General features: G+C 49.7%; 2 protein-coding genes across 3 annotated transcripts in view; both read right to left on the bottom strand.

Moving 5' to 3' along the window:
* The window catches only part of GAD2 (glutamate decarboxylase 2), a 70,180-nt gene extending 62,434 nt beyond the window's left edge, over positions 1–7,746 (bottom strand). The window contains exons 1-5 of one of the 2 annotated variants that reach the window (XM_033100799.1): positions 7,426–7,746; positions 6,716–6,912; positions 5,972–6,031; positions 5,632–5,781; positions 4,339–4,572 (exon numbers count right to left, since the gene is read on the bottom strand). In XM_033100799.1, coding sequence (XP_032956690.1) covers positions 4,339–4,572; positions 5,632–5,781; positions 5,972–6,031; positions 6,716–6,791 — 520 coding nt within the window. In that variant the 5' untranslated portion in view covers positions 6,792–6,912; positions 7,426–7,746. Of the gene's footprint in view, positions 1–4,338; positions 4,573–5,631; positions 5,782–5,971; positions 6,032–6,715; positions 7,354–7,425 lie in introns of those variants that run through there. The other variant, XM_033100800.1, reaches the window with a different exon arrangement.
* A 3,455-nt stretch (positions 7,747–11,201) lies between these two features.
* Positions 11,202–12,103, bottom strand: part of MYO3A (myosin IIIA) — a 219,961-nt gene continuing 219,059 nt past the window's right edge. The window contains exon 35 of the mRNA XM_033100700.1: positions 11,202–11,768. Coding sequence (XP_032956591.1) covers positions 11,651–11,768 — 118 coding nt within the window. The 3' untranslated portion in view covers positions 11,202–11,650. The remainder of the gene's footprint in view (positions 11,769–12,103) is intronic.

Genomic DNA, 12,103 nt, shown 5'->3' with positions numbered 1-12,103 from the left:
CAGTTAATTTCCTAGCATTCATTCAATACATTTGCAAACTAAAATGTTAGTGCAATCCAAAGCTATTCAAAGTCAGGCTATCCTTGTTTATACTTGTGCTGCTAAAAACCCTTTTTCTGTTGTTTTTTTGTTGAAGCTGTTGTGGAGATCAGTCATTCCATGATATCCTCCAGGCATGCCAACATTCATAATAATATCAGTGACAAATGGCTGATGATTACAAAAGACAAGGCAAAAATGAGAAAATAGGACACTGTTGAATAATTTGCCCTGGATTCAAAAGGTGATGATTGTCTAAAGATGGCATGGGCAAACCTAATTTTTTTCAATTCTTTTTTGCCCAAATATGTAATTATAAACAACAGACCTCCTTCATAGTTGCGATTTCAAACAAAGCTGAATACAATCAACATCATTGTCTTGTCAACAAGATACATGAAGATATAGTCAGTGGCCTGATCAGTCCATTAGCAAAGCTTAGCTAATTAATTTCTGGATTTCTCTAAGACTCTCTAAAGGGGTGACATCCAAATACTCCTGAGGCTATTGTTCAAAATACGAGGGTAAGTATCTCATTTGAATTCGTTTCCTTGCCTTGCCCCATAAAAACCTATCTATAAATCTGGGATTTGCTTAGCAGCAAAAATTTTGGAAGATGAACAATTATGGAAATAGCATCTGATAAAAAGGCATCTGCCACTTATTGGACACCTGTCTGAAGCTTGGGGATGTGATAGTCTCTCATGCCAGCATGGGCAAAACAAGATAAAGGGAGGCAATGGGGAAAGCAGGGACAAAAGTCAACACGTAGCTTATCTGTAGGACTGGAGTGCTCTCTTATCAGCTTCCGGCCTGTGGCTAGACAATTAGACGCTGAGAAAAGATAAGAGCTGGGAAAGAAAAGAGCACATTTGAAAGAGCTTGGGTTTTGTGCAGCTCTCTCCCTGTTCTCTGCCATTGTTTTACCTCCCTATGGCCTTGCACGGTGCCCTTTTGTCTTTTTTACTCTTTTCCAGGCCCTCTGATGCTGACCCTGTCAGTTTGTGCATCCCCGAAAAGTGAAAAAACCTTCTTTGCTGCCCCTGCCGTCTGGAACAACCCTTCACTCCTCTCTGCCTCATTGACTCCCCATTTCATTAGAGCTCACAGCTGAAATGATAGCTGTCTTCTCCCTCCTGGTGCCCCTGCATTTCTCTTTCCCTAAGCCATTTCTTTAAAGGAGGAAATTAATAAGGATTAGCAAATCTACCGGTTAATCTACTCTCCCAATTCATATGCATTTCAGGAGGAATCTGGTGTCTGCTATCATGTCCTATTTAACTCTATGGACACTTTGGCATGAAAACCTCTGCATAAAATTGAGAGGGATCCCCAGGTGTGTGTTGCGGCCCAGGATATCAGAAAGCCAGTCCTGCCCCCACCATGACTGACTCTGGGAAACTGGAAATAAGTTTGATGCTTCAATGGCTTGGCTCCCTTCTTTTATATTTTTTTACCTTAGTTTCCCATTTCACATGAATCTCTCCTGCCTCCTGAAAAATTTGAAAATATGAGGGAGATAGTTTGACAGGTCAGAACAGCATGACCTCTTGATTTCTGCAGAAATATTCTGCAGAAATGTTATATTTGCTCCTTTCACATGACCCCTACAGGCTGCAGGTGAATCCAGGCAGGGCTCTCTGAGGGAAACGGTGTGGGACATGCCTTGGAGCCTGCCACCTGTCCCAGCAGCCCTGGCATCCAGCTGTTGCTGTTGCCAACCCCACCAGGCCCTGTGGTGCGAGGATCTGCGCCAGGAATCTGGTGGCCCGGCGTAGCCTGCGCAGCCAGGGAGACGGCGAGTTTGAGACGCGAGATTAGAGCCGCTCCTGCCTCTGGAACGCTCCCTGCAGATTATCAAACAAACCTGGAAGGATGTGCAGACTGCAAACAGCCAGCCCCGGGCAACTCTGACCCGGGTGTCCACAATCATTTTGGGAGGGGCGCAAAGTCGTCCAAACTGCTCTCTATATACCGGCAACACAAACCCAAGGACACCTTATTTATTGACGCTTCAATTCCTTTGTCTGATAGTCCGGTTAAAAGATTCAAGACAACACCACCCTCCACCCCTCAACCACTACCACCACCACCATCACCACCAATTTTAATGACTACAACCCCCACTTCCGCACACACTAATGATTCCAGAATCCTATCACTCTCTGCAGTTTTTTGTTCCAAGGTTTCTTACAGAGTTAATTTTTAACAATACATGAAGACTTCATTTTAAATATCTCCCTACTGCCCCTCACTCCTCTGTAAGCTTGGAGCCCAAGTGGAAATTAGGTTAAAGATTTCCAGTAGAAAGCATGTGATAACATGCATTTTATATATAAAAAAATATCTCCTGAGAAGCATTAAATGCCTAATGGTAGCAAGATGGTAACTACTTTGCAGACCCCAAATAGTACTAGTTGTCAAATACAAGTTACAGCATAAAAAGCTATAAACTTGCCAGTTGAAAAGAGAAGGTGCCTGCTGTTAATTTTCTGAAATGCTATTTGAGGGTAGGGGGGGAAGACCAGAAGACTGTGTATGCTATGAATAACATTGATACTGAAATTAATATTGATATGTCTTGCTTAGAAACCCAATTTAATCAATCATATTTTTTCCTGAACTTGAAGTAACATCCATCAGAGCTACACTTGACCAACACTTGTACAAGCATTATGCCAAAAATCTAAGTATCAAGGTGGCCCATTTTTTCCCTGACACTAAATGGAACATTGATAGAATTACTTTCATTGACTTGCAATTCCCAATATCTTAACTCTTTAAATTGTATTTCAGACACCATTGGCTTTTAAAGATGAAGATATAAAACATCTGTATAGATCCTTTTTGGTTTGGTAGCAATAAAATTAATAGGTGGGAATTTACTATTAACATTTAAATATTAGGTTGGGGCAAAGGGTCAAACAAAAATAAATTAAAAACATTGTTCAAGTTTGTACCCACAGACATATGAAAAGCTGGGAGGAAAAACATTCCTAATGCCTAGTATATACATCAAGTGGATTCTCCAGGAACATAATTGAAATGATATCTAAAAAGGCTTCAAAAATCACACTGCACAAACTGAGTTTAATAGAAACAAAGTTAAATTCCTTTCCCTACGTATGTAGTTCTAACTCTACAGTCTCACAAAGGTGGCTACTAATAATTCAGTATATCAATTTCCCAAAGTTTCTTCAATGCATACCTTTTCTCTCTGCTGTTATAAAGAATGTGCAAATACAAAACACAAAAACAAAACAGAAAAAAGCTAAAATCACACAGCAAACATTCTTAAAATGTTTGTTGTTGATTAGAATGATAATGATCAAATTTAAATCCAAATCAATTAGCCACAAATCAATTTAGATCCACAAGGTCTCTCCCTTTCCCCTGAAAAGTCAGTCATACTTATTTTTATTGCTTTAATGAAGTGTAGTGTCTCCACGTAGCAGGATGATTAGAGACAATGTAGAAAATGAAGGGGGTAATCATGACCTGGGAGATGAATAGCTGACTTTGTGTAGATAAAATGAAAGCTTAGAATGCACCTAAATAAATAGTAGACCTGGGATCATAAAATGGATAGAATATAAAGAATATTGTTAAAAAGCAATAAATACAAAATACATTTAAAAATTTCCCCTTGAGGATATCTGATTCCCCTCACCCCATTTTTTCTTTATCTTATATACAGAGTGGTTATGAAGCACACATCCTTGTATAACATGGCTGAATTGTTAAGCTTGTTTGTATTGTGTTTTCTTTTGTGTACATTTCTTTTAAAACAGAGACAATCTGGAGTTCAAATCTGAAGTCTTGGCATTTGAGACAATGCCGAAATATTATCCCTCTGGTTTAATAATTACATAGAATGGTTTGATGTCCAATTTCTGACCATTTCTATGCCAAGGAAATTACCAGTACTATGACAGTATTTGGGCTTTTGTTTGTATCATGTTTTTTGAGCGTTCATTTCTGTATCCATTTTGGGTCGCTTCTACTGGCCTCTGCTGACAAATGGTTGCTTCTACATCAGTGGTTAATCTCTATGGCCAAATACATGCAGTGTAAAATCTGACAATTTATAATTAGATAATGTTTCTGATAGTATCAACTCAGAAACATTAACACAAATAACAAAGGGTCCTTTTGATTTGAATCATTCTATTATTTTTAAATGATGGAAATAACTGTAAATTTGAAAATACCAGTAACTTATAAAACAGAAAATATTTTATAGAAAAAAATAAAGATTGTGAAAGAAAAAAGAGCTTTATTATTTTGATGGGACAATACCTGTTTTAATTGCATATTTTAGAGTTGTTTGGCAATGCATCAAAATTTCCTCCAAATTTTGTGGTTGGTCTGCCAATTCCCAATTATACTCTTGAAGAAGCTCATTAGGGTAATGGAAATCAATCACTTTGGTTGATCTATCGAAACTTTTCACCACATACTGAAGCAAAATATCCATGACATCCTGCAGAAACGCCAAGGTAGGCCTTTCTCCATCACACGCTGGCAGCAGGTCTAAGGAATGGAATCAAAATGCCATATTATAATTTTACTGTGAAAATATCTAGGCAAGATCTTGATCTGGCGATTTCTCTTTGAACTGAGAGACTGTTATGTTTAAAACAATCTTCTGGAAACACAGAACATTTTGTTTAAAAGGGAGGCAATTTTCAAAGACGAAAGAATGAAAGTATAATTTCTCCCTTCTACCCTAAATGAATTCTCGTATTTCAGTTCATTACTTATTGTTTGCTTTTTTTTTTTTTAAAGAGAGTGTGCCTCCATTTAATTATTTCACAGGGGTTCGTCCTAAGTGTTATTTTTCAGCAAACCATTTTAAATGATTATGGAGATACTTCACGTCAGAAATGTCTGAGGAACGCCTTTGGGCAAGAAAGGCAAAGAGGAACATACAATGTTAGGATCTTTGGCTTATTATGAAGGCCCGCTGTTTCCAGTCTCTCTCTCTCTTCTCTCTCTCTCTCTCTCTCTCTCTCTCCTCTCTCTCTCTCTCTCTCTCTCTCTCTCTCTCTCTTTCCCTCTCCCTCTCCCTCTGTGTGTGTGTGTGTCGCGCGTGTTTGGATGACAGGGTGTGTAAGCACAAGGGTGCAAAACCGCACGCAGGTCTCACGTGAATAGAATCGTTCTTTTGTAAAATCGCAGCTACAAATTACTCATGCGATCTAAAGACCTAGAAAGTCTTAGTAATTCTGACCTGGACGCCGCGTTCCACCCGAGGTCTCAGCGGCACCAAGAAGCCGACCTCGAGTTCCATGCGCGCGGGCGCCGCGGCCACCAGCAGCCCCGACGGCAGTGCTGGCGAAAAAAGGCCGTGGCCTCAAGAGCCCCTTTGAAACGTGGGCACCCAGCACCACGCAGAGGCCAGGGTCGGTGCTTGGACCCAGGGAACAGGCCCAGCACGTTTCACTTTCAGCTGAAGATTCTCGTAAGGTCCACCTCAGCCCTTCACCTTCACGCCTGGGGTCCCGCTCGCGGCGCGGATCCCTCTTGGCCGCGGTGGGCGGGGCAGAGCGAGGGGCAGTGGCTCCCGGGGGCCCCGCGAGGCGCCTTTACCTGTTGCGTGTAGAAATGCATAGTTGACATCGGTTTTGGGGCAGCTGCACGGCTTCTGGTTGCAGGCACAGGCGGCCTTCCGGGAGGTGGCCCGCGGGGGCTCGCTCCCGCCGCTCTCCGCGGGCTTCTCGGCGTCTCCGTAGAGCAGAGCTGGGCAAGGACACGGAGCGCGAACCTCGGTCAGCCGCCCGCCCCGCCGGGCTCCCAAGGCTCCGCCCACCCCTGGATAAGTAACCCCAACTCCGCTGCTGGGGAAGCAGAGCTGAGAAGGTCGCTTTGCCCCGCAGACCCCGAGGCGCCAGGCCCTGTCCGTCTCCCTCCCCTGGCCACCCGCACTCACCGCACAGCTTATTTCCGATGCCGCCGGTGAACTTCTGGGCCACCTGACACCAGGCTCTAGCTGTAAGGAAACACAGGCAGGAGGACAGCGAGGAAGAAAGAGAACAGCAAAAGGACGTGTGAAATTTCGTTCTATGTGAACAACGTTAATAAACCCAGGGTCCGGGAAGGGGCCGCCTGGGGCTCGGCACCGCGGGCAGGTGCGGGAGGTGCGCGGGAGCCTGGCAGCCCGGCCCGGCTCTCGGTTCACTGCTTCTTTGCCCAAGGAGAAGCACACACCGCTCACGACCCCTTGCACTTGCCTTCCAGGTGCCAGTCGGTTCAGGCAAACTCCCCTTCCTGCCTCGCTCGAGCGAGTTTTCCTAGACACCGAGCCTGTCACTTTCCTCGCACGCTCTCCTTCAGAATTCTTTCTCCTTTCCAATTTTTCCTTTCCCACCGCGACTCTGTCCTTCTCCAGGTTCCAGACACCAAGATGGTGGCAGTGTCCCAGGCCCGCGGAATTCAGGGTCGAGGAGACCCTCTGATAGGACGGCTCTCCCAGACTTCGGCGAAAGGGCCCGGGATTCTTTGGGAGTTTTCCCAGGGGATAATGGTCCCTTGGACCATCAGGGATACACCCCGCGAGCAGGGCGAAGCCGCGGAAGTTTCCTGTTGCTGGTGGAAAACCTCCTTCGTCTTTCCGAGCCCCGCAAACCCCAGTACACCCGCAAAGCTCGCCTGCTGCAGGTCCCGCTTCTCCTACCTGTGCCGGGGTTCTCCGGATCCCCAGAACCATCTTCAGACCCGAAGGACCAAAAGCCGGAGCCGGGAGAGGCCATCAGCGTAGCAAGACTGGAGCAGGTCGCTTCCGAGTGCGAAGTGTCTGCGAGCTGCCTTGGTTCGGCTCCGTCCTGCGCGCGCGTGCGTGTGTGTGGCGGGAGGAGAGCACCGCACGGGGACCTGCGCGACCGCGAAGCAGAGAGTGGGTGTCACACAGGGACAGGGAACGTGCGTGTCTGCGTGTGTGTGTGTGCGCGCGTTTGTGTTGGAGTTAGGGCTTTGAGATGTGGCAACGCTCTGAAAGCTGTGGAGGTTAACTAGGAGAGGGGACCGGAAGGCTCCACACAGCGGGGAGATGGGAAAGAGCGGAGCGCCCGAGTGATTTGGAAGGCGAGGGAGCCCAATAGGGATGGATGAGGGGGCGGCAGAGGGAAAAATGGGAGAGGGAGGGAGCTGAATCGTGAGGGGTGCGAGGCAGGCAGTGAGCTCAAGCTGGAGTCAGAGTGAGTGGGTGGGAGGCGTGCAGGCAAGCCCCGGCAAAAGCGAGAGGTGGGAGGGTGCGGCTGCCCGCGCGGGTTCGGGTGCGCTGTCCAGGGTGCTAACGCGGCTGCCAGCGCGCTGGCCTCAGCGAGGGGCGGACCAGAGACTTAGGCGAGGCAGGAAGGGTGGCCCAGAGGAGTCTTATATACGTACCGATTTGCGTGTTGTTTGCGGTCTGGCTCCCGTTGCAGGGAAAGAGGCGCTATCCCTGCGCCGCCCTCCTTTAAAGAGAACGCTGAGGTCGCTGTGACCTCGAAAGCCGGAGCGCCAGTGCCGGAATCAGGAGCAGTTCGCGAGCTTGGGGAGGGGACGCGGGGGAAGGGATGGCAGGGGAAGAGCGCCCACACGCTGATGGGCTCATTTCAGCTCCTTAGTAGCGCCTAATGCCTGCCTACTGAGCTGCGCGATCCCGGGGGCCCTAACAGTCCTGCGCTTCTGAGAGCGCGGTCGCCGGACCCACCGTCCAGGTTGTGACTGACGGCTGGGGAGAAAGACTGCTGATTGATACAATGAAAATCCTTGCTGGAGTCTATCACGAGGACCTCAGGCTGGGGGAAAATAAAATGAATGGACACTTCTAGGAAGAGGGCGAGGGAGAGCAGCTAGTGTCTGCAGGATTGACGGCGTATGGGAACGGGTCATTTGGTGACCTTGGCCCGTGGAGGCATGGAAGGGCCGCTTCTTAAGTGTGCTGGGAATTAGTATGTGCGTGGGAGGAGTGCACAGTTTCCAACTAAGCAATCTTAGCTTTCCAAATCGGAGGCGGAATGAACGCATCGCTTGCTGGGTCCTCAATTTACGTGGCCTCAAATCAATGACCACCCCCCACCTCCTGCCCCCGAATAGCGCTGGGGATGGGGGGAGATCGGTTACTTCTGTGGCTCGGTGAAAAAGGGGTTTCTCATTTCCTGAGAAAGTTAAGAGTCTTGTCTCTCTTACAATTTCCTTTCTCTAAAGGCTGTTAAACAAAGGGAGGGCGCCATGAAAATTCCGGGCCCTCTGAGTTCGTGCTGCTTTCACCTGGCAGGCAAGAGCCGCGTTCCGCGCACCTGGCGGCTCCTGGGCAGGTGGAGAGAGGGCGAGGAGCATCGTGTGAGAAAGGGCTGCGTCCTGTCTCCCGCGGCGAGCATTCCTGGTGTACTGCACCCCGTGGGCGAGCGCTTTTCATTTCCATTGTGTTCCAGACACTGTTTCTCTGACCTCTTGAACCAAGTCATCCGAAGCTGCTGTGAAAGCAGAGACCCACAGATCTTCAGTCGTGGCTACCACCCCTCGACCCTGGCTTAGAAAGGGCGTCGTGGGGCTCAGGGTGGCCGCGTGCAAGCCCAAGTCCTCTGTCCCCAGGCACGTGGGGGCCTGTTCAATTCTCTCCACAAAGCTTTGTCCTCTTCCCACGTGCCCGAGCCAGGAGAAGCCGTTGGATTGCCCGGCGGCTGCCGGGCGAAGGCTGGGGGTGGGGGCAGGGAAGGGCGCAGAGCCAGCTGTGTCGAGAAGCCTGCACGAGGCTGCGGGTGCGTGGTGGGCACCAAACCAGGTCTCAGTACGGCCCCTCTTTCCGCCGCTCCTGGCTCCAAAGCTCCAGTGGAGCCAAGTAACAACTCCTGTAGTGTGAAGACGTGGTTATTCCCCCATCTGCGCCGCGGACAGAGCAGCTCCTCAACTCTTGCTCCAGCCTTGCAAATACGCATCTGAGAGACCGGTTCTTTGTTTAAATCCACACCAAATCTTACAAATGTTTCGCTTCAAGCCAGCAGGCTGCAGTGGCAGAACTTTTCTACTATGGATGAATGGTCGAAAACATAAAGGTTCTCTAAGGCAAGCGTTTAAAACACACACAAGCCCCGAAGAAACGGATTAAAACACGAGGAACGTAGAAACCCACTATTCCTGGATTTAAAGGATTTTTAAAAACGCGATTTAAAATGCTGTTTAAACTCCATTCAATCCCGCAGCTCCGGAACACGTTGACTGTAAAGGTGGCTTTTACGTTTTTTTATTTAACACCCCCTACTTCAGCGGCACAAGGGATCTGATTTGTCCTTCCTTAACGCCGTCCTCCTTAGACGGCAATTTGCTTTTATAAAGACTTTTATTTCGCAAAAGAGCCCCCTCCTCCCCCTTCCCCTTTGTCGCGCTTGTGGTTGGAGATAACAAAAGAGCTCAGGGAGGTAATAATTACAGTCATTAGTTCACAAAGGAGTCAGCCACCGAATGGGAAGGGGAGGCAGGCGGGCGCTGGGGAAATGCTTTCCAAGGCCCTTCTTCGAAAAGAGGAGAGAGACCCACGGCCCGGGCCACCCGCTGGGCCAGCTTCTTTAGTTGACCTATTTCTTGTCCGTCTGTGGTTTACACAGAGAACTCGTTGCAGGCCTGCCAAAGAACAATATCTGATACAAGTTTTCCCTTATGTCCTCCCAAGTGCTTAAATGTCGAAGGACAGAGACAGAAAAAGAAAAAGAGAAAAGAAATACAAAAGAAAAAAAGGAAAACAAAAACATTGCATCCGTTCACCAAATGTTTGCCATTCTCTTTCCCGGTCCCACTTTAGAAAGGGGAAGAGAGAGGATAGGGAGGGGGCCACTTGCTTCCAGCAACAGAAGGACCGAGCTGCCCGGGCTCTGGTCTGTGGGGGCCACTCTGGAAGCCTGGATTGAAGAAGGGGCCTAGTAGGAAGCTCGGCTTTAACCAACTCCCCCAACCCCCACCCCAGGGCCTCCGGGTGGTGGTTGGACTGGTGGGTAGGGTTGGAGAGGGACCGGCCACATCCGGCTACAGATATCCCTTCCTCCCCACACCACCAGTGAAGTGTGCCCTGCGGCGCTGGTTTTGTGGGTGTCTGGGCCAGGCCCAGACCTGCCGCCGGCTACGGCTGCGCCATCGGTCCCCACGTCCCCACAGCCAGGGGTGGCTCCTCCATCCGGGTACCACACAGGGAAAGAGCAGGGCCTAGAACGCACTTGGCCTTGGAGCTCAGCCCTGCCACAGTGGGAGGTCCCCCTCGGGCGGGTATCATTTGCAAAATGAAGAGTTTGTACGAGTCATCTCTGGGGACCTTTCGGTGTCAACCCGTTGGGTTGTAAAGAACCTTACATCAGGTTGGCCACAGCACAGCAAACATTAGTGGCCGGCTGCACGCTCGTCACCTTCTCCTTCAATATTTCCCCAGAGTCTCCTGGGCGTGGGTCGTGGGTGTATGTAGGAGCCGGGGGCACTGGCAGAGGGGAGAAATCACATCCCGGCCCGAAGCCTTCTTCCAATTCAGTCATCTATGAAGCACCCGCACCACCCCTCCTCGCCTGCTCCAGGCCACGTAGATAGGAAGGGTGTCAGTTTCCTAGCAGAGCTCAACCTGGCTTCTTAAAATAAGACGCATCAACTGAGGAATGCAAACCTCTGCCCACCCCCTGCCCTCCTTTGCACCTTTAATCTCCCAAAATTCAGAGCAGCAGAGACTGCCTTAAATCTGTAAACTAGGAGAACCTAAAAAATCTTACAGTTCCCTCAGTAGTGGACCAAAATTTTTATAGGCGGGGCTAAAGGAAGCCACACTGGGAAGGCTGTGTGTGTGTGTGTGTGTGTGTGTGTGTGTGTGTTGAGGGATTTGGAGATTTGTCTGGAGGCCACGTGTGTGTGGCAAATAAGGGATTTTAACATCGTATGTGCGTTTGGGATGGTTGTGTATGGGGGTGTTATTCACTAATGGAAACAAAAGGCACCTCATCCCCTCCGTGGTCGCCCTCCCTGCACAGCAGGAGCTGGGACCCAAAGAGGAACACAGCGGACGACCCGTGAAAGCCACGGACTTTCCAAGGCACTTCCTTTATTTAGTAACATTAATAACGAAAGAAAGGGAAAGCGCGAATTTGAGGTGAAGTTCATCTTCAAAGCTCCCGGTCCGCACCCCCGCGCTTTCCCTCCCACCCGGGCTTTATTCCGTTCTCACAGACTCAACCCATCCCCAACTGTCCCGCGAGCCTGAGGGAGGCATTTCCATGAAAGAAATCTTTGAAGTCTCCCAAAATGAGAGAGGAGGGGTCAGCGAGAGCTCAGGCGCAGTTGGGTCCGCAGGAATCGCAAACAAATAAACAAAAGAGATACATTGGGGGCCAGGTACAGGGGTGGCCCAACTGGTGGGCTGGTGGGAGCGGAGGGTGCGGAGCGCAGCGAGGCGGCGTCCGACAGGCTTCCAGGTCTCCGTTTCCCGAGCTCCAAAAACTGGCTGGGGCACTGGAGGGGGAAGCGCTGCGAGCGGCCCCTGCCAAGGTCAGGGCTGCAGCTTCAGCGCCTGGTGCTGCCAGCGCCTGAGGGTCCCCCGCTTTGCCCCTGCACCCCGCAGTCTCAGGCACAGTCCAGTGGCCGTGGCCGCCGTGAAGCGGCGCTACACCTGCTGGACCAGGCGCCGGCGCTGAGAGGTTTTGCGCAGGAGCCTCCTGTAGTCGTAGGGGTTGGCTGCGGTCCCATTCTCCTCCTCCTCGGGGTTCTCCGCTGCCCAGCACCTGCGAGCGAGACCCAGGGCCCCGGCGTCAGCGGCGCCACCCTGCGCCACCGCATCCCCGCCCACCCAGAGTTAGGCGGGTCTTCTTCCCCACACCTCTCACCGTCTGCGAGCATTTCAGAACGGCACATTCAAAACACCCTGGCAGTGGCCGAACGGATCTGTGACAGTTTTCTCAGCAGGTTTTCAAAACTCCTCTGAGCTGAGTAGCAGAAGGGCGGGTGGAAGCAGGTGTCTTTGTGGTTCAATGACAGCTAAGTAACGCGTCAGGTTTTAATTTAGAAAGGTGAGCTTCATTTAGTTTGAAATAACTCACGACCAATAAACAAATACTTT

This window comes from Rhinolophus ferrumequinum (assembly GCF_004115265.2).
Source record: "Rhinolophus ferrumequinum isolate MPI-CBG mRhiFer1 chromosome 5 unlocalized genomic scaffold, mRhiFer1_v1.p scaffold_110_arrow_ctg1, whole genome shotgun sequence".
Taxonomy (NCBI): Eukaryota; Metazoa; Chordata; class Mammalia; order Chiroptera; family Rhinolophidae; genus Rhinolophus; species Rhinolophus ferrumequinum.
The sequence above is the reverse complement of the archived record's forward strand: the minus strand, read 5'-3'. Positions and strand labels throughout refer to the sequence as shown.